Source organism: Heterodontus francisci, chromosome 1, assembly GCF_036365525.1.
Source record: "Heterodontus francisci isolate sHetFra1 chromosome 1, sHetFra1.hap1, whole genome shotgun sequence".
Classification (NCBI taxonomy): Eukaryota; Metazoa; Chordata; class Chondrichthyes; order Heterodontiformes; family Heterodontidae; genus Heterodontus; species Heterodontus francisci.
Window position 1 is genome coordinate 243,720,311 of NC_090371.1, and position 23,171 is coordinate 243,743,481.

General features: G+C 42.1%; 1 protein-coding gene across 14 annotated transcripts in view; it reads left to right on the forward strand.

Annotated features, from left to right (window-relative positions):
* Positions 1 to 23,171, forward strand: part of kiaa1109 (KIAA1109 ortholog) — a 637,888-nt gene that overhangs the window by 147,191 nt on the left and 467,526 nt on the right. For all 14 annotated transcript variants that reach the window (XM_068042417.1, XM_068042485.1, XM_068042453.1 and 11 more), the window contains one exon: positions 18,331 to 18,486. In XM_068042417.1, the coding sequence (XP_067898518.1) occupies positions 18,331 to 18,486 (156 nt within the window). The remainder of the gene's footprint in view (positions 1 to 18,330; positions 18,487 to 23,171) is intronic.

Sequence of the window (23,171 nt, forward strand, 5' to 3'; positions counted from 1 at the left end):
GTCAAGACTAAGTACAGTCTTCAGTTGAAGTGAGTTGGAGGGTGGAGGAATAATTGAACTGGGTGCAAAGACATAATTGTCTCAATTTTTAAAGACATAAATACTGTCCTTATTTTTGGATAATACTTTGATTTTGATATTTATAGTTAAATTGGAAAACTTAGTGAAATGTGGGAACAATAGATGGTTGGAGCTTATGAGTTTCTGTGCAGTACAGGCTGAGGAGATGGAAGATGTAAAACTAAGGTGGAGTTTGCAAGTTCTCCCTGTGTCTGCGTGGGTTTTCTCCGGGTGCTCCGGTTTCCTCCCACAAGCCAAAAGACTTGCAGGTTGATAGGTAAATTGGCCATTATAAATTGTCACTAGTATAGGTAGGTGGTAGGGAAATATAGGGACAGGTGGGGATGTTTGGTAGGAATATGGGATTAGTGTAGGATTAGTATAAATGGGTGGTTGATGTTCGGCACAGACTCGGTGGGCCGAAGGGCCTGTTTCAGTGCTGTATCTCTAATCTAATCTAATCTAAGGCACCACAGCTCCACTGCTGGCTGGAGGTTGTGATTCCAACATACATTTACGTGGGCAGTTTCTGTTAATTGTATATCAGTTGTCTTTAATTGTATGCAGGAGCTGGGCTTTAACTGTGAATTCATTTGTACTCCTTTAATAGGAACAGTGTGAAAGTGGGGTTGTTGGGTTAGGAGGTGCATGTTTTATAATGCGTATCTCTAAGTAAAAGATTATAAAATTGTGTGAAGATTAGCTCCGGCTCTATCCTTCAACACTGGCTTTGGAGCGAACAGATTCCATTATAAATATGGATTCAAATTTATAATTGAATACATGCAGATGTAAGATCTTTAATGTAGACACACACACCTTTGAGGCAACACTGCAGTGTAAACAAGGGATCAAATTTTAACCCATTCAAATTGGGACTCAAGTGTTTTTGACAGCACAGGTGGAGTACTGATTTGCTCTCTTCTCTGGAAGCAAAGTAATCATAGCAATTATAAATTACTGTCAGATTAGACGACAATTTTATTGCAGGGGTGAGGAGGCTGAAAGTTACTCTACCTATACACGCCAGCAGTACAGTTTTTGCATTGCTACCTTGTCGGACATTTACCTTCCATTGAGGAAGCCCTGCAGCTAGAGTTATAAAGGTGGGAATTTGATCTTTGAGAAATTGAACATGCATTTTCCTGATAATGCTAGTCTCAGTCTATCCCACTGTATAAACGTGACAAATTTGGAATACAAGAACCTGTATCATATTGCAGTACTAGTTCTAATAAGGATAACTGTGGTATGAATGGTTTGTCTGGTAGCACCAAGACCCAATTCATGAAGTTTGCTAAAGTGTCAGTGTGGAAAACGTAACTGGATATTGCTACCAGTGTTGGATGCCACTGGCCACCATTATGCTTTGATCAAGGCAGGCATTTCTTAGCTCGTTTTTATTGGTCAGAAATGCAGTTTTGAATTGATAAGTTTAAATGAGTGTCCTTCGTTTGTAAGCTTAGACCTCCTGTTTGTTGGTTCCCATTGTGGTCACTAAAAAAAAAATAAACAATTGACTTTTGGCAGAATGTGGGTGAACTGAAAGCTATTATTTAAACAGTTGAATACCTTCTGTTGGTGTACAGAACATACGAATTAGGGCCTTTCGAGCCTGCTCTGCCATTCAATAAGTTCATGGCTGAACTGATTACTCCACCTACCCCCCGATAACTGTTCACCCCTTGCTTATCAAGAATCTATCTACCTCTGCCTTTAAAATATTCAAAGACCGCCTTTTGAGGAAGAGTGTTCCAAAAAATCACGACAGTCTGAGAGAAGAAATTTCTCCTCATCACAGTTTTAAATGGGCAACCCCTTATTTTTAAACAGTGACCCCTAGTTCTAGATTCTCCCACAAGAGGAAACACCCTTTCCACATCCACCGAGTGGCCTACTCCTGCTACTAATTCTTATGTTCATATGTATGTTTGTACCCTGTCAAGACCCCTCAGGATCTTGTATATTTCAATTAAGCCGCCTCGTACTCTTCTAAATTCCAGGGGATACAAGCTAGCTTGTATAACCTTTCCTCATAAGACAGCCGACCCATTCCAGCTATTAGTCTAGAAAACCTTCTCTGAACTGCTCTCAACGCATTTATATCCTTCCTTAAATCAGGAGACCAATACTGTCCACAGTACTCCAGATGTGCTCTCATCAATGCTCTATATAGCTGAAGCATAACCTCCCTACTTTTGTATTCAATTTCCCTCAAAATGAATGATAACATTCTATTAGCTTTCCTACTTATGTGCTGTACCTGCATACTAACCTTTTGCCATTCATACACTAGGACACCCAGATCCCTCTGCACATCAGAGCTCGCAATCTCTCACCATTTATTTATTTTTTATTTATTTTATTTAGAGATATAACACTGAAACAGGCCCTTCAGCCTGCTTTTTTATGCTTTTTTATTCTTCCTGCCAAAATGGACAATTTCACATTTTCCCACATTTTCCAGATCTTTGCCCACTCACTTAACCTGGCTATATCCCTTTGTAGCCCCCTTATGTCCTCTTCATAACTTACTTTCCTTCCTATCTTTGTGTCATCAGCCAGTTTAGCAACCACACTTTCGGTCCCTTCATCTAAATCATTAATATAAATTGTAAAAGGGTTGATGCCCCAGCACAGATCCCTGTGGCACACCACTCATTACATCTTGCCTACCTGAAAATGACCCATTTATGCCTACTCTCTGTTTCCTGTTAGCTAGCCAATCTTCTAGCCAATATAAAAGCAAAATACTGCGGATGCTGGAAATCTGAAATAAAAACAAGAAATGCTGGAACTACTCAGCAGGTCTGGCAGCATCTGTGGAAAGAGAAGCAGAGTTAACGTTTCGGGTCAGTGACCCTTCTTCGGAACTGACAAATATTAAAAATGTCACAGGTTATAAGCAAGTGAGGCGGGGGTGGGGCAAGAGATAACAAAGGAGAAGGTGTAGATTGGACAAGGCCACAAAACTGACCAAAAGGTCACGGAGCAAAGGCAAACAATATGTTAATGGTGTGTTGAAAGACAAAGCATTAGTACAGAAAAGGTGTTAACGGACTGAAGATTGAACAGCAGCAAGTGCAAACATGAAAAAAAACAGTGGGTAAGCAAACTGAACAAACTAAGATGAAATGAAATAAATGCAAAAAAAGGTTGTAAAAAAGAAAAAGGAAAAACAACTAAAAATGAAAGTAAAATGGGGGGCTGTCATGCTCTGAAATTATTGAACTCAATGTTCAGTCCGGCAGGCTGTAGTGTGCCTAATCGGTAGATGAGATGCTGTTCCTTGAGCTTGTGTTGATGTTTACTGGAACACTGCAGCAATCCCAGGACAGAGATGTGAGCATGAGAGCAGGGGGGTGTGTTGAAATGGCAAGCAACCGGAAGCTCAGGGTCCTGCTTGCGGACTGAGCGGAGGTGTTCCGCAAAGCGGTCACCCAGTCTGCGCTTGTTCTCCCCAATGTAGAGGAGACCACATTGTGAGCAGCGAATACAGTATACTATATTGAAAGAAGTACAAGTAAATCGCTGCTTCACCTGAAAGGAGTGTTTGGGGCCTGGGATAGTGAGGAGAGAGGAGGTAAATGGGCAGGTATTACACCTCCTGCGATTGCAGGGGAAGGTGCCATGGGATGTGATGCCACTACCAAACGCATCTTCCCCTCCCTTCCCCTGTCAGCATTCCGAAGGGATCGTTTCCTCCGCGACACCCTGGTCCACTCCTCCATTACCCCCACCACCTCGTCCCGTCCCTACTATAATGTCTTTAATAATAGCTTCTAACATTTTCCCTAAGACAGATGGTAAGCTAACTGACCTGTAGTTTCCTGCTTTCTGTCTCCCTCCCTTTTGAATAAAGGAGTTACATTTGCTATTTTCCAATCTAATGGAACCTTTCCTGAATCTAGGGAATTTTGGAAAATTAAAACCAACCCATCAACTTATCTCACTAGCCACTTCTTTTAAAACCCTAGGATGAAGTGCATCAGGACCTGGGGACTTGTCAGCCCACAGCCCCAACAATTTGCTCAGTACCACTTCCCTGGTTATTGTAATTTTCCTGAGTTCCTCCCTCCCTTCCATTTCCTGACTTACAGCTAATTCTGGAACGTTACTTGTATCTTCTATAGTGAAGACCGATGCAAAATACCTGTTCAATTCATCTGCCATCTCCTTATTTTCCATTATTAATTCCTCAGACTCTCATTCTATCGGACCAATGCTCACTTTAACTCTTTTCTTTTTAAAATACCTATAGAAACTCTTCCTATTTGTCTTTATATTTCTAGCTAGCTTTTTCTTGTACTCTATTTTTTCCTTCCTTATCAATCTTTTAGTCATTCTTGCTGTTTTTTATATTCTGTCCATTCTTCTGCCACCCACCTTTGCGTAATTATATGCCTTTTCTTTAAATTTGATACTATCTTTAACTTTTTTAGTTAACCACGGATGGCGGGTCCTCCCCTTGGAATTTTTCTTTCTCTTTGGAATATATCCTGTGTATTCTGAAATATCCCCTTAAATGTCTGTCACTGCATCTCTGTTGATCTATCCCTTAGCCTAATTTGCTAGTTCATTTTAGCTAGTTCTGCTTTCATGTCCTCATAATTGCCCTTATTTAAGTTTAAAATACTCTTTTCTCTCCCTCAAACTGAACGTATGATTCAATCAGATTATATAAACACAAGAAATACTGGAAATGCTCAGCAGGTCTGGCAGCATCTGTGGAGAAAGAAGCAGAGTTAACGTTTCAGGTCAGTGACCCTTTATCAGAACTGCCAGAGGCTAGAAATGTACTGGGTTTTAAGCAAGTAAAGCAGGGCTGGGACACCACACCATTAACATACCGTTTGCCTTTGCTCCATGACCTTAAGGTCAGTTATTCTCTGTGACCTTGTCCTATCAACACCTCTTTTGTTATCTCTTGTTCCACCCCCGCTTTCTTGTTTTTATTTCAGATTTCCAGCATCTACAGTGTTTTGCTTTTATTTCAATCATATTATGATTGCTGCTACCTAGGGGTGCCTTAATAATGAGGGCATTAATTAATCCTATCTCTTTGCACAATACCAGGTCTAGCATAGCCTGCTCTCTGGTTGGCTCCAGAACGTACTGTTCCAAGAAATTATCCCGCAAACATTCTTTGGACTCCTCATCTAGACTACCTCTGCCCATCTAATGTTTCCAGTCTCTGTAGGTTGAAATCCCGCATGAAGGTTTTACCTCTTGGGTGTTTATTTTGTCGGCTAAGCAATACCTTTTGTGATTAACAAAATACAGTTTCCAGTTGCTTCTTTATTTTCTGCCAATTCTCACCCTCATGAAAAGTGAGGTGACGGGAGTGAAAGGAGTCTGAGACTCATGTTCGCCATATCAAATTAACCCCTGACTCTGGAAAGACCATCTCAAAAAGTCTACCTTGAATAACTAAATTGATTAGCAATATAATATGTTAACCAAGAAATTGTGTAGCCAGCAAAGGCGATTAAACATCTAAACATCTAATCCATGATCAATAAGGTAATTTGAATTGTTCTTTTGGCTTGGTAGTGTAATTTTTAAAAAAACCTTTCTGATGCTTGAGTTAAAACAACAGGGGAACAAGACTAATTCCTTCTTCCCAGGATGAGATAAGCATGCATATACAAAGCATGGCCCTGATGAAGACAGTACTTTAACAGAAATTCATGTCTGAGAACAGACATGGATATGTGACTAGCAGCTGTTTGTAAGAATAAGTGGGCAAGGTTGGCAAAAGAAAACAACAAAACCCCACAACTTGGACTGAAGCAACCTTTGGACACTAAAATAAAAGCAAAATACTGCAGATGCTGGAAACCTGAAATAGAAACAAAAAGTGCTGGAAATAGTCAGGTCAGGCAGCATCTGTGGAGAGAGAAGCAGAGTTAACGTTTCAGGTCTGTGACCTTTCATCAGAACTGGCAAAGGTTAGAAAAGAATTAGGTTTTCAGCAAGTGAACGTGGGGTGGGCGGTGGTTTGGTGGGGAGTTTGATGGGGAAAAGAACAGAAGGGAAGGAGTGTGATGGGGCAGAAGGCAGGAGAGATTAAATAACAAAGCTGTCATGGGACAAAGGCAAAGAGCGTGTTAATGCTTGTGATGAAAGACAAAGCATTAGTCCAGAGAGGGTGTTAATGGCAGAATAACGAGCAGCTCTGTACACATGAAAAACAGGCACATGGTTCAAAAACAAAATAACAAAAATAGAAAATTATTTTAAAAAAGCCAGTCATGCTCTGAAATTGTTGAACTCGAGGTTGAGTTCGCAAGGCTGTAGAGTGCCTAATCGAAAAATCAGGTGCTGCTCCTCAAGCTTGCGTTGATGTTCACTGCAGCACTGCAGCAGGCCAAACAGAATTGTGGGCATGAGAGCAGGGGGGGTGTTTGAAATGGCAAGCAACCGGAAGCTCGGGGTCGTGCTTTCGGACTGAGCGAAGGTTTTCCACAAAGCGGTCACCCAATCTGCGTTTGGTCTCCCCAATATAGAGGCGAATACAGTATACTAAATTGAAGAAAGTACAAGTAAGTCGCTGTTTCACCTGGAAGCAGTGTTTGGGGCCTTGGATGGTGAGGAGAGAGGAGGTAAAAGGGCAGGTATTACACCTGCGATTGCATGGGAAAGTACCGTGGGAAGGGAACGAGGTATTGGGGGTGATGGAGGAGTGGACCAGGGTGTCATGGAGGGAACGATCCCTTCGGAATGCTTTCGGGGAGGGGAAGGGAAGATGCGTTTGGACATATGGACGTTACCAGCCCTAGGCATTACTATTGGTAGCTTTTTATTGGCATCCTCTAGTTAGGAGATATGGGGAAACAACTTGTTGATCACCAGGCATCATTTTCTTTTATAACAACGAACGCACAACTTTTGCTCGGGGTAGAGAAATAGCGTAACAAAGGTAACACAACCTGTAATGACTGTGCAGATGTCAGAATACAGTTCTGGACAGCGTGGGTGAGATTTGTCTTTGTTTCTTAGTATTAGGTTGCCATTTGGTCTGCTGTACATGGTTATTTTGTTCCAAGTAAAAGTACCCAGCTGTTAGCAAGTGGTTCACACCAGACTCTCCCAGATCTTTTTTCAAGGAGATACAGTAGCCTTCTGTGGTCATTTAAATAAAGCAGCCTGTATGTGGATGCTCCCCTAGACCCCTAGTTGTTCAACTTTAAGTAGTGCTGCTTTTCTGGTCTCCGTCGGGAAATTTCAGACCATGCCATTTTCATGGTCTCCGTAGGGGAATGTTACAGGGAATTGGGGGGAGGTATGCCAACTTCAAATTAAGTAGATAAGAGAATAATACTCGAGCAGTAGCTGTGATATAGTTAACTATTGAGGTGGTATTTTTTTCAGTGAGGTCTGAGACTGAGATGCGTTGTTGCTCACATATGAAAGAAACACACGAGAGTTTTATTAATAGAAACACATTCAGACAATGCGAATGATCAAAATAAAACAAAATTATTGGCTCGCACTAAGCTTTGAGTATATTAATAATGAAGAGTGTTATGACCTTGAAATAATACTGAAGAACAATGTGATATAATCAGCTTAGCAATGGGCATCAAATAGTATAGGACTAGCTTCTAATGTTGATAAAATCCCAGATTTTGCACTTCACGGGGCTGAACATTCAGTGCATTCATTTTTGTGTGATTCAGGTGCAAAATTACACAAATTTCAGTTAATTTTTGAAATGATAAATTTTGCTTCAAAGTTTGTGATTCATCAAAACAATATGAGTTTTAGGGAAAGGCTACTTTAGGCTCAATAAATGCCATTTAGACTGGTACTTCAGGAAATAATTACAATTCATTAACAATTCTGCATGTGGCATATAGAATTTGTCATTCTTACCTGTATTTACTCGAGTAGCCTGATTGCTGTGTTAGAACCATAGAAAAATTACAGCACAGAAGGAGGCCATTCAACCCATCGTGTCTGCGCCGGCCGAAAAAAAGTAGCCACCCAATCTAATCCCAGTTTCCAGCACCTGGTTCGCAGCCTTGCAGGTTACAGCAGTTCAGGTGCATGTCCAGGTACCTTTTAAATGAGTTGAGGGTTTCTGTTAATTGATTAATTATGTTAAGCAGACACTTATTTCTATTATGTGGTTTGTACCTTCACCCATCGCTTTTGGTTATCTTCAGCTTCACCCCTAGAATGTAAAATTATCCATGTTTATCAAAGGAACTGCAGGAAACCTGTAGTTCACCACTTGCCTCTAATCATTGTATCCAGCACTGGACATCACACATGATGGTCACCGTGTACTCCTGGTTCTTTGGTACAGCAGCAAATACTAAGACATACAGGTTAAAACTAATGGATTCATAGGATGAATAATACATAGAAACAGTAAGATGCTGAGTATAGTACTTAACAATAAAAATAAAATTACTCCACAAGGGGTTAAAATTTCCATTGATAAGCAGCAGGACTTTTGCATAAAATTCTCATGTAGTTCTTCATGATATGATGCTATATGTGGAAGATGCAAATTTCGAAGACACCCAAAGTGTTCGGATCTCTAGTCAGAACAAAAGACAAGAACAATCGGTGCTGTAATTTATGCCACGAGCATTCTCTCATTTTGTTGCCTTTTAAATCCACTGGTGCACCATTGGAGATTGGGTGTTAATATCTAGGTATTAGTTAGTATTTATAGCACAGAGAAAGACAGCTCGGTTCAACAGATTCATGCTAGTGTTTATACTCCTCACAAGCCTTGTCCCACCCTTATTCATTTAACCCCATCAGTAATAACCTTCCATTACTTTCTCCCTCATGTGTTTATCTTAGCTGCCCCCGTAATGCAACAGTGCTAGTTGTGTCAACCATGCCTTGGGAAGTTCCACATTCTAGCCACTCAGTCTAAAAAGAAATTCTCCTGAATTCTTCATTGAATTTATTTTAAGACTATCTTACATTTATGGCACTTAGTTCAGCTCTCCCCCACAAGTAGATACATCTTCCCTGTGTTTACCCTATCAAATACTTTCATAATCCTACAGACCTCTATAAGGTCACCCCTCGGTCTTCTCTTTTCTAGAAACAAGAGCCCCAGGCTCAGGTATCATAAAGTTTAGACTAGTAATGCAGAAAAGCAAGAAACAAATTAAGGTAGAAAGTCTAGATTGGAAGAGGGCTAATTTCAATATGAGGAGAAGGGATCTAGCTAGCGTAGAATGGAACCAACAACTGGCAGGAAGAGCTGTATTGGACAATGGGTTATCTTTAAGGAAGAGATGCTTCAGGTACAGGCTAGGTACATTCCAGGGCGAAAGGTAAAGCAACCAGGATGAGAATAGAATGGGAGGCAACATGAAAGGAACCCAAAAATCTTCTACCGGCTTGTAAATAGTAAGCGGGTACTAAGAGGTGGAGTGGAGCCAACGGGGACAAAGGTAATATACTTAGAGGTGGAGGACAAGGCTAGTATACTGAATGAGTACTTTGTATCAGTGTTCACTAAGGAAGTGGAATCTGACAAAATATCGGTAGCAACAGAGAGAGTAGGGGCAATGGCTAGGGTAAAATTTGAAAGGGGGATAGGTACTAAAAGGGCTGCCTATGCTTAGAGTAGCTAAGTCACCTGGTCCGGATTGCTTGCATCCCAGTTTGCTAAAGGAAGTGGGGAAGATGATAGTGGAAGGGCTTACCATAATTTTCCAATCTTCCCTGGATACGGGGGGGAGGTGCCAGAGGATTGGAGAGTGGCAAATGTGACACCCTTATTCAAGAAAAGGTGTAAGGGCAGTTCTAGCAACTATAGGCCAGTTAGTTTAACATCAGTGGTGGGTAAGGTTTTAGAAACAATAATCAGGGAGAGGTTTGAGTTAAGTAAGGATTGCTAGCATGGATTTGTAAAAGGCTGATCATGCTTGACTAAACTAATTGAATTTTTTTGATGAAGTAACAGAAGGTTAATGGGAGAATGCAGTGGATGTTTATATGGATTTTTAAAAATAGCATTTGATAAGGTACCACATAAAAGGCTAGTTAGCAAAATTGAGATTTATGGAATAGGAGGGTCAGTGTCCAGTTGGATAAAAAATTAACTTAAGGACTGAAAACAGCGAGTCGTAGTAAATGGTTGTTTTTCAGACTGGAGGATGGTAGACAGTGGCATTCCCCAAGGGTCAGTGCTGGGACCACTGCTTTTTTTGCTATATATAAATGACTTGGATCCTGGAAAACAGAGTAGATCTCAAAATTTGCAGATGACACCAAACATGGAAGTGTGGCAAACAGTGGTGATATGAATTGTCTACAACAGGACCTAGATAGGCAAACGGAATAGGCAGAGAGGCGCCAGATGGAATTTAATACTGACAAGTGTGAGGTGATGCATTTTGGCAGAAGGACGAGGGAGAGGCAATATACACTTAATAGAACAGTTCTAAAGAATGTGCAGGAGCAGAGGGTCCTGGGGGTGCATGTGCATCAATCTTTGAAGGTGGCAGGACATATTGAGAAAGTGGTTAATAAAGCATATGAGATCTTGGGCTTTATAAACAGAGGCATAGAGTACAGAAGCAGGGAAGTTATGCTGAATCTTTATGAAGCTCTGGTTAGGCCCCAACTGGTGTATTGCATCCATTTTTGGTCACCACACTTTAGGAAAGATGTGTGGGTCCTTGGGAGGGTGCAGAGGAGATTTACCGGAATGGTTCCAGGTATGGGGGATTTTAGTTACAAAGTTAGATTGGAAAAATTGGAGGTGTTCTCCTTAGGACAAAGGAAATTGCTGGGAGATTTAATTCCTAATAAGTATAACTTTTCAGTTCTGGTATCATTCTAGTATCTTCTTTGCACCTATCCTCTATATCCTTTTTATAATATGGAGACCAGAACAGTTCATTGTACTCCACGTGTGGTCCAACCAAGACTCCTGGTGAAAGGCGGGGTAGTTGAGATACTGGATGGGCTAAAAATTGCTAAAGGGGAGGTATTAGAAAGGCTGGCTGTACTTAAAGCCGGATCAGATGCATCCGAGGATGCTGAGGGAAGTAAGGCTGGAAATTACGAGGCTCTGGCCATAATCTTCCAATCCTGAAATACAGGACTGGTTCCTGAGGACTGGAGAATGACAACTGTTATACCGTTGTTCAAAAATGAGTATAAGGATAAGCCTGCAACTACGGACCAGTCAGTTTAACCTCGGTGGTGGAAAGCTTTTAGAAACAATAATCCATGACAAAATTAACAGTCACTTGGATAAATGTGGATTAATTAAGGAAAGCCAGTATGGATTTGTTAAGGGCAAATCATTTTCAACTAATTTGCTTGAGTTTTTGAAGAGGGTTGAGGAGGGTAATACGGTTGATGTGGTGTACGTGGACTTCCAAAAAGTTGTTTGATAAAGTGCCTCATAACAGGCTTGTCAGCAAAGTTGAAGCCCATGGAATAAAAGGGACCTGGCAACCTGGATGTAAAGTTGGCTGAGTAATTTTTTTTAGACTGGAAGAAGGTATATAGTGGGATTTCCCAGGGGTTGGTATTAGGACCACTGCTTTTCTTGATTTATATTAATGACCCAAACTTGGGTGTACAGGGCACAATTTCAGTATTTGCAGATGACACATAACTTCGAAGTATTGTGAACTCTGCAGAGAAAAGTGATAGACTTCAAGAGGACATAGGCAGGCTGGTGGAATGGGCGGACCCGTGGCAGATGAAATTTAATGCAGAGAAGTGTGAAGTGATGCATTTTAGTTGGAAGAATGTGGGGAGGCAATATAAAATAAAGGATTGAATTCTAAAGGGGGTGCACCAGCCACGGAACCTGGGGGTATATGTGCAGAAATCGTTGAAGGTGGCAGGGAGGGCGGGTCAAGAAAGTGGTTAATAAGGCATATGGGATCCTAGTCTTTATAAACAAAGGCGTAGAGTACAAAAGCAAGGAAGCTATGGTGAACCTTTAGAAAATACTGGTTCAGCCTCAACTGGAGTATTGTGTCCAATTCTGGGCACCCCAATTTAGGAGGATGTGAAACCATTGGAGAGGGTGTAGAAAAATTTGAGAATAATTCCAGGTATGAAGGACTTCAGTTTCATAAATAGATTGAAGAAGCTGGGGTTGTTCTCCTTCGAGGAGATAAGGTTGAGAGGAGATTTGATAGAGGTGCTCAAAATCATGAGGGGTCTGGACAGAGTAGATAGGGAGAAACTGACCCCATTGGCAGAAGGGTCGAGAATCAGAGGACACCGATTTAAGCTGAATGGCAAAAGAACCAAAGTCGACATGAGGAAAAACTTTTTTACACAGCGAGTGGTTAACATCTGGAATGAACTGCCTGAGACTGTGGTGGAAGCAGATTCAGTTGTGGCTTTCAATAGGGAATTAAGTAATTATCTGAAGAGAAAACATTTGCAGGCTATGGGGAAAAGGCGGGAGAGTGGGACCAGCTGAGTCACTCTTGTAGCAAGCCAGCATGGACATGATGGGCCAAATGACCTACTTCTGTGTTGTAACCATTCTTGGATTCCATACAACTTCAATATAACTCTGATTTTCAAATCTATTTCTCTAGAGATTAGCTCCAGTGCTTTGTTATTTTTATGGCCTTATTAACTTAACTATCAACCAATATTCACTATAAGCCCACAGACTCCCACAGCTGCCTGGACTACACATCCTCACACCTCTCTTCCTGCAATGACACGATTTAGTGATTTTTGTACCTTCTAAGGAGTATGTGGCCTCTGTATTCTTCCTACAAAAAGTACCACTTTGCACTTAGCTGTATTGATTTAATTTGCCAATTACACACCCATTCTGCAAGTTTATTATTGTCTTCCTGTATTTTGTTGCAGCCCTTCTCTGTATTAACTATAACAACCGCCACCCGCACCCCCCCCCCCCCACTAATTTAGTGTCATCTACAAATTTTGTAATTATTCTTCTGATTCCCAAATCATTTGTATAAATAGAGGCCTCCAACCTCATAGTTCTCCAACCCCGTACAGCCCTTTTCTACCTCCTTCCCAAAATCCACAAATAGGCCTGCCCTGGTAGACCCATTGTTACAGCCTGTTCCTGCCCCACTGAACTGATTTTTTTTTCCTATCTCAACTCTTCTTACTCCCCTTGTCCAGTCTCTTCCCATTTACATCAGTGACTCTTCCAATGCCCTCTGTCACTTTAACAGTTTCCAGTTTCTTGGTCTTCACCATCTCCTATTCTCCATGGATGTCCAATCCCTCTACAGCTCCATCCCTGACTAGGATAGTCTGAGTGCTCTCTGTTTCTTCCTTGAACTGAGGCCCAACCAGTCCCCATCCTCCTCTGCCTGGCTAAACCTGTTCTCACATTGAACAGCTTCTCTTTCAACTCCACTCAGTTCCTCCAAATGGGTACCCACATAGGTCCTAGCTGTGCCTGCCTTTTTGTGGGATATGTGGAACATTCCTTGTTCCAGTCCTATTCAGGCCCCTTCCCCCACCTCCTCTTCTGGTATATTGATGACTGTATTGGTCCCGCTTCCTGTTCTCGCCCTGAACTAGAATGTTTCATTGATTTTGTTTCCAATTTCCACCCTTCTCACTTTCACATGATCCATCTCCAAAGCGTTCCTTCCTCAACTTCTCTGTCTCCATTTCTGGCGATAGGCTATCAACCAATATTCACTTTAAGCTCATGGACTGCCACAGCTACCTGGACTACACTTCCTCACACCTCATTTCCTCCAAGGACTCAATTCCGTTGCATCTGTTTGGATGATGCAACCTTCTGTACGAGCACGTCTGGTATGTCTTCCTTTTGCCTCACCCGAGGACTCCCCCTCACCACCGTGGTTGACAGGGCCCTCAACTGTGTCCGATCTATTTCATGCACTTCTGTTCTCACCCCTTCCCCTCCCTCCCAGAACCGTGATAGGGTTCCCCTTGTCCTCGACTTCCACCCCACCAGACTCCATATTCAACAGATCATCCTCTGCCATTTCTGCTATCTCCATCGTGATGCCACCACCAAACACATCTTCCCCTCCTCTCCCCTTTCAGCATTCTGAGGGGCCCGTTACCTCCATAACACCCTAGTTCACTCCTAAATTACCCCCAACACACCCTCCCCCCTTCTCTATGCACATTTCTGTGCAACACCTGCCCTTTTACCTCCTCTCTCCTCATCATCCAAGGCCCCAAAGATGAAGTAGCAATTTACCTGTACTTTTAATTTAGTATACTGTGTTCACTGCTCACAATGTGGTCTCTTCTACATTAGAGAGACTAAACACAGACTGGGTGACAGCTTTGCAGAACACCTCCATTCACTCTACAAGCACAACCTGAGCTTCCTGTCGCTTGTCATTTTCAATTCTCCACCTTGCTCCCATTGTTCTTGGGCTGCTACAGTGTTCCAATGACGCTCAGTGCAAGCTCGAGGAACAGCACCTCGTCTTTCTACTGAGCATTTTACAGCCTTCCATACTGAACATTGAATTCAATAATTTTAGACCGTAACTTCTGTCCGCATTGTTTCTTTATCATGTTTATTTTGCTGGTTCGTTTTTCTCCCCCCCTTGTTCCTTTACTGAGTGTTTGGGTGGCTGCTATCCTGCCATTTGCATCTAATCCAGACACATCTTTTTGTTTCTTTACTCATCCCTGGACAACGTATGCCAGCCAAGAGCGACGTCTCAATTCATTCCATCTTCGCTGCCTTCGGAGAATACTTGGCATCAGGTGGCAGGACTATATCTCCAACACAGAAGTCCTTGAAGCGGCCAACATCCCCAGCTTATACACACTACTGAGTCAGCGGCGCTTGAGATGGCTTGGCCATGTGAGCCGCATGGAAGATGGCAGGATCCCCAAAGACACATTGTACAGTGAGCTCGCCACTGGTATCAGACCCACCGGCCGTCCATGTCTCCGTTATAAAGACGTCTGCAAACGCGACATGAAATCGTGTGACATTGATCACAAGTCGTGGGAGTCAGTTGCCAGCATTCGCCAGAGCTGGCGGGCAGCCATAAAGACAGGGCTAAATTGTGGCGAGTCGAAGAGACTTAGTAGTTGGCAGGAAAAAAGACAGAGGCGCAAGGGGAGAGCCAACTGTGCAACAGCCCCAACAAACAAATTTCTCTGCAGCACCTGTGGAAGAGCCTGTCACTCCAGAATTGGCCTTTATAGCCACTCCAGGCGCTGCTTCACAAACCACTGACCACCTCCAGGCGCGTATCCATTGTCTCTCGAGATAAGGAGGCCCAAAAGAACTCATCCCATTATGACTCAGCTTGGTTTTGACACCTTTTGTCATTTAATCTGTCCTGCCCTCCACACCTATCACAGACCTTCCCTTTCAATGTTCTCCACACCACCACCCCCCCCCCCCCCCCCCCACCCCTTCACTTGCTGAAAACCAATTGCATTTCTAACTTTTGCCAGTTCTGATGAAAGGTCACACAGACCTGAAATGTCAACACTGTTTTTCTCTCCCCAGATGTTGCCTGACCTGCTGAGTATTAGCAGCATTTTCTATTGTTGTTTCAGATTTCCAGCATCTGCACTATTTTGCTTTTGTATGTAAATAGATAATAGATAACAGTGATCCTGGCACCAATTCTTGTGCAGCACCACAGCCCACATTTTGCCAGTCTGAGTAGCTACCTCGAACCCCTACTCTGTTTTCTAATTTGTAGCCAACTTGCTCTCCATTCTAATACTTATCCCCTGACTCTGCGTGTTCTGAATTTGGTCATAAGTCTACTTTGTGGAACTTTTATCAAAGGCTTTTTGAAAATCCAAATATATTACGTATACTGCCTTACCCTTGTCTGCCCTTTCTGTTACTTCTTCAAAGAATTCAATAAGATTGGTCAAGCCTGACCCCTTTTGAAATCCCGACTGACTACTGTGTTTATATATGCAGCTTCCAGATGTTTTTCTATCGTATCTTTAAGTAAGGAATCCATTATATGTTGTCTAGTTCGCAGCCTGTAAACCTGCATGATGCAATTTTTAAAATTGTTTTTGATACCTGACGTTAATTGAAATCATAGTTTTAATTGATTTGAACTGGAGTTAACATATAGTGAACATACATGGTTTTTCCTCAAACATCCAAGAAGTTGATTAGCTGGGGTCCTGAGGCTACTGGGACTTGAGACCAGATGCCGAATATTCAGTCTTCTAAATTGAATTTGGTGAGGAAGGACTACTTTCATTTTAGCTATGTTGAAAGCTGTCTGAAATAAAGACACATTTCTTTATTTGTCACAGGATGGAAACTGTGCTTTTATCCTGCTTTTATTCTGTTTAACCACCTGCTTTTAACTCAACCAAGAATTATGTGAACTCCTTGATGTAGAAATCCCTAAGCCACCTCAGCAGAACTTAATACATATATGCAAATAACAATAGGAAAACAGCACGGATGTGACAAATAAATTGGTGCATATTCTGGCAAGTATTATTGTTTTGCATGTCTGTTGATTATACAAAACTCTGTCTAATGGAAGATACCAGCCTTTCACATCAAAGGATCAATGCAATGCTATTAATTAAATCAGGAAGTGGGTCACTTTCATCTTTCAAGCAAATGAAACAAGCACTTGAATCTTTGTTAATTTTTTTTTTTAACTGTAACAGCCGCTTGCTCTTCCAGCACCATCATTATGAACCTATTTAATGCTGTTCTGGAACCTACATATATAAGCAGAGTAGATCAGGGTTTCTGTCTTAGCAAAGAATCAGGAGAACATGGTGGACAATTAACCATTTCTCTGGGCATCCTCAAAACTGCTCCTTGGTAAAAGTGCCATTGGGCATGCCTGAGCAGTGCAAGAAAGGTCGCTCGGGCAATTTTCCCTTCATCCCATTAAAAACCAAAGGTTGGCAAAAAAATAAATGTTCACCCTGTAGGGCAGGCTTTTTCAATTCATCTGTTATTTGTGATTAAACAGAACATTTGTTTTCTGACCACATTGGCCTGCGTAATTTTGTTCCGTGCGTGTATTCGTAGATAAAATTATAGGTTTTGAATGTGTCACCACACCTCAAATCTGTGCCATCTTTCCTGGAACACTCTGTTTGAATCCCTGCAGTCAGGTTTCTGCAGCTACCACAGTGCTGCAATCACATTTATCAAAGTCACAAATAACATTCTATATGACTGCCTCAGGTAAACTATCCCTCCTAGTCTTTATCAACCTGACCTTTGACATGGTTGACCACACCAGCCTCCTGTGCCTCTCCACTGTTGTCTAGCTGGGTGGGACTAAACTTGCCTGTTTTAATTCCTATTTTATTGTAGTCAGAGTATCTCCTGCAATGTATTCTCTTCCTGCTTCCCCACCGTTGCCTCTGGTGTCCCTTAATGATCTATCCTTGTCTATCTGCTATTTCTCATCTCATCAGAGGTTGGGAATTCTGCAACGAGTAACCTACCTCCTGACTTCCCAAATCCTGTCCACTGTCTTCAGGGTAGAAGTCAGGAGTGTGATGGAATACTCTCGACTTACCTGGATGAGTGCAGCTCCAATAACACTCAAGATGCTCGACACCATCCAGGAGAAAGCAACCCGCTTAATTGGCGCCACATCCATCATGCTAAACCTTCACTACCTCCACCAGCAGTGCACAATGGCAGCAGTGTGTACCAGCTCCAAGATGCCCTGCAGTAATCTACCAAGTCTCCATTGACAGCCCATGTGACTTCTACCAGCTGGAAGAACAAGGGCAACAGACACCTGAGAACACTATGACTTGCAAGTACCTCCCCAAGTCATTGTCATTTACGACACCAAAGGAGGCCATTTGGCCCATCAAATCCATTTCAGCTCTCTGGGCAGAATTGGTGTGAGGTGACATGTCTGCTGTGACTGTTCACTTTACACTGCACTAAAGATCACAGTTTTAAAAGCATAACCATATTACAAAGTCCAGCGTTCATCACAAGATGTGCTTGGAAATTGATATAATTGTCTTCACTTTTACTCCATTGCTAATACAGTAACCTTCCTCCTTTTTATATCCTTTACTTGCTGCTTTTCACCACAAGGCTTTACAGGGATGTCTTGCAGTATCATCAGAATAAATTATAAAACAGATTCTCAAACACTTTTAAAAATTGCTTTTCCTTTAAATTAAGTTCCAGAATTTGCAATTGGCTAGAGTTGTACACTCCCAGGTATTTTTTAGAAATTCATTTTGAAAGAAGGCTAGGGTTTTCTTGGGTAATTATTGACATTTTTAATATTTTAGAACTGTTTGTGACTCTTTTGTGTATTCTTGTTTTCCAAGATTTAATACAGGATTGGGCGAGTGATAGTGCCCCTGACATCTACTCGTTTGTTCCATATACTTGGAAATTAAAAGTGATGTTCCATCAGTTTGAGATGATATGGGCAGCAAATGAGCACAACTGGATAGACTGCTCTACCAAACAGCAAGAAAATGGTAAGAAAATATAATCCTTCACAAAAGATGTTGGAAATCTTTTAATCTGTTAAAATTTTGCTTGCATTTGACCATCAGCTTCATTCGGACACTAAAAACTTTATCTTGCTATGACCCATAGATGCTGAGGTTTCCATTTTTAGTTTGCAAATTGAGCTGTTAGAAGTACTTGTAGTTGTGTGTAACCTTTAGTATAACGTAGACTTGTTGAACACAGCAGGATCCTAAAAAGAAAGAGAAGTGCAAGTTTATAAGAACATAAGAACTTAGGAGCAGGAGTAGGCAATTCAGCCCCTTGAGCCTGCTCCGCCGCCATTCATTGCAATTTTGGCTGATCTCATCTCGGCCTCAACTCCACTTTCCTGCCAGTTCTCCATAACCCTTCAACCCATTTCTAATTAAAAATCTGTCTATCTCCTCCTTAAATTTACTCAATGTCCCGGCATCCACTGCACTCTGGGGTAGTGAATTCCACAGACTCTCGACCCTTTGAGAGAAGTAATTTCTTCTCATCTCTGTTTTAACTCTGCCACCCCTTATCCTAAAACTATGCCCTCTCATTCTAGATTGCCCTACCAGAGGAAACATCCTCTCTACGTCTACTTTGTCAATCCCCTTAATCATCTTATATACCTCAATTAGATCTCCTCTCATTCTTCTAAACTCCAGAGAGTAAAGGCCTAAACTGCTCAATCTCTCTGCATACGACAAACCCCTCATCTCTGGAATCAATCCAGTGAACCTCCTCTGAACTGCCTCCAATGCAGCTACATTTCCCCTCAAGTAAGGGGACCAAAACTGTACGCAGTACTCCAGGTGCAGTCTCACTAATGCCTTGTACAGTTGCAGCAACACTTCCCTACTTTTATACTCTATTCCTTTAGCAATAAATGCCAAAATTCCATTTGCCTTCCTTATTACCTGCTGTACCTGCATGCTAGTTTTCTGCGATTCATGCACAAGGACACCCAGATTCCTCTGCACCGAAGCACGCTGAAGTTTCTCTCCATTTAGATAATTTGCCTTTCTATTCTTCTGACCAAAATGGATAACCTCACGCTCATCCACATTAAACTTCATCTGCCAAATTTTGGCCCATTCACCTAACCTATCCATATCCATTTGTAAATTTCTGATTCCTTTATTGCAACTTACTGTCCCACCTATTTTAGTGTCATCTGCAAATTTGGCTATAGTACCTTCTATCCCTGCATCCAAATCATTAATATAGATTGTAAATAGTTGGGCCCTGAGGACCGAACCCTGTGGCACCCCACTAGTTACATCTTGCCAACCAGAAAAGGACCCATTTATCCCAACCCTCTGTTTTCTGTTGGTTAGCCAATCTTCTATCCAAGCTAATAAATTGCCTCTAACCCCATATGACCTTACCTTTTATATTAACCTTTTGTGCGCTACCTTATCAAATGCCTTCTAGAAGTCCAGATATACTACATCTACAGGATCCCCATTATCCACTTTGCTTGTCACAGCTTCAAAGAACTCTAGCAAATTAGTCAAACATGATTTACCCTTCATAAAACCATGCTGACTCCGATGGATTGCATTTTGACTTTCTAAATGTCCTGTTATTACATTCTTAAAAATGGATTCTAACAATTTCCCAATGACAAATGTTAAACTAACTGGTCTATAGTTTCCTTCTTTCTGCCTCGCTCCTTTTTTGAATAAGGAATATTAGCATTTTTCCAATCCACTGGAATCTTTCCCACATCCAGGGAATTTTGGAATATTATAACTAATGGATCCACTATCCCCGCTGCCACTTCCTTTAGGATCCTAGGATGTGGGCCATCAGGCCCTGGGAACTTGTCTGCCTTCAATCCCAGTAGTTTGCTCAGTACTTTTTCCCTAGTGATAATGATTGTTCTAAGTTCCTTCCTATAACCTCTGCATTACTTGTTACTATTGGGATGGTACTAGTGTCCTCCACCGTAAAAACTGAGAGAAAATACTGATTTAGTGTCTCCGCCATTTCTGTGTTCCCCACCATTAGCTCCCCAGTCTCGTCCTCCAAGGGACCAACATTCACTTTAGCTTATAGAAGCTTTTGCTATCTGTTTTTATATTTTGCGCTAGTTTTCTTTCATAATTTACCTTTGCTCTTTTTATTACTTTTTCAATAACCCTTTGTTGATCTTGAAAAGTTTCCCAAACTTCCAGCCTGCCACTGGCCTTTGCAATATGGTTTGACTTAGTTTTTGTCTTTATGTTACCCTTAACTTCCTTGCTTAGCCATGGATGTTTTATCCCCCTCTTAGAATTTTTCTTCCTCTCTGGAATATATTTTAGTTGGGAGGATTTGAATATCTCCTTAAACATCTGCCACTGCTCATCACCTGTCCTACCTTTTAGTCTTCCTGTCCAGTCCGCTAGGGCCAAATCTGTCCTCATGCCGATGTAATTACCTTTGTTTAACTCCAGAACGCTGTTTCTCCAGTTCCTCGCCCTCAAACTGAATTTGAAATTCAAACATGCTATGATCACTCTTCCCTAGCGGATCCTTAACTATGAGATCATTAATTAATCCCACCTCATTACACAATACCAAATCTGGAATTGCCTGCTCCATGGTTGGTTCCACTACATATTTCTCCAAAAATCACTCGAATAGATTCAATGAACTCTGCCTCGAGGCTCCCCTTGCCAATATGATTACTCCAGTCTATATGCATATTGAAATCACCCATGATTATTGCTCTACCTTTCTTACAAGCCCCCTGTATTTCCTGGTTTATACTGTGCCCCACTGCGGAGCTACTGTTTGGGGACCTATAGATTACTCCCACCATGGTCGTCTTTCCCTTGCTATTTCTTATTTCTACCTAGACTGATTCTACGTCTTGATCTCCAGTGCCTATCTCATTTCTCATTACAGCACTGATCTCTTCCTTCACTAATAAAGCTCCACCACCTCCTTTTCCTTCCTGCCTATCCTTCTGAAATACTGAGTACCTTTTAGATATTCAATTCCCAAACCTGGTTTCCCTGCAACCATGTCTCAGTAATCGCCACTAAATCATACCCATTTGTCTCTGTTTGCGCTGTTAACTCATTAATTTTATTCCGAATCCTTCGTGCATTCAGATACAAAGCCTTTAAGTTTGTTCTATAATCAAATTTCCCTACTCTTGTACGATTCCTTGGTGCAATATGACGTTCACACGTTCTGTCCCTACTGTTTATATTCTGGTAACAATCAGCCTCATCACTCACCTGCACTCCTACCTTCTCCTTTAGATTTGACTTCCTAATTTTCCATGCAACTGAACCCTCCTCCCCACTATTTAGTTTAAAGCCCTATCTACAGCCCTAGTTATACAATTCGCCAGGACTCTGGTCCCAGCATGATTCAGGTGGAGCCCTTTCCATTGAAACATTCTGCTTTTCATTCTTCCTACGAAAGTGGATAACTTCACACGACCCCACGTTATACTTGCAACTGCCACCTCCTTGTCCAGACGCTTAACTGGTCTGTATCCATTTGCAGTCTCTCTAAGTCCTTCTCACAGCTTACTTTCCCACCTAGCTTTGTATTATCAGAAAACCTGGATATATTAAACTGGGTCTCTTCATCTAATACATTGATATAGATTGTAAGTAGCTGAGGCCCAAGCACCGATCCTTGTTGTACTTCACTAATTACAGCCTACCAACCCGAAAATCCCGTAAGTCCTAACTTGTATGGCGTGTTATCGAATGCCTTCTGAAAATCCAAATATACTATAACCACTGGTTTTCCCCATATCTATCCTGCTAGTTACACCCTTAAAAAAATCTTATAGATTTGCCAAACACAATTTCCCTTTCATATGTTGACTTTGCCTAATGTTAAGATTTTCCAAGTACCGTGCTAACCACATCCTTAATAATAAGTTCCAGCATTGTTTCTATTACTTTTTTTCTTTGGCCTCCTTATCTCGAGAGACAATGGGTAAGCGCCTGGAGGTGGTCAGTGGTGTGTGGAGCAGCGCCTGGAGTGGCTATAAAGGCCAATTCTAGAGTGACAGGCTCTTCCACAGGTGCTGCAGAAAAATTTGTTTGTCGGGGCTGTTACACAGTTGGCTCTCCCCTTGCGCCTCTGTCGTTTTTCCTGCCAACTACTAAGTCTCTTCGACTCACCACACTTTAGCCCTGCCTTTATGGCTGCCCGCCAGCTCTGGCAAACGCTGGCAACTGACTCCCACGACTTGTGATCAATGTCACAGGACTTCATGTCGCGTTTGCAGACGTCTTTAAAGCGGAGACATGGACGGCCGGTGGGTCTGATACCAGTGGCGAGCTTGCTGTACAATGTGTCTTTGGGGATCCTGCCATCTTCCATGCGGCTCACATGGCCAAGCCATCTCAGGCGCCGCTGACTCAGTAGTGTGTATAAGCTGGGGATGTTGGCCGCCTCGAGAACTTCTGTGTTGGAGATACGGTCCTGCCACCTGATGCCAAGTATTCTCCGGAGGCAGCAAAGATGGAATGAATTGAGGCGTCGCTCTTGGCTGACGTACGTTGTCCAGGCCTCGCTGCCATAGAGCAAGGTACTGAGGACACAGGCTTGATACACTCGGACTTTTGTGTTCCGTATCAGTGCGCCATTTTCCCACACTCTCTTGGCCAGTCTGGACATAGCAGTGGAAGCCTTTCCCATGCGCTTGTTGATTTCTGCATCT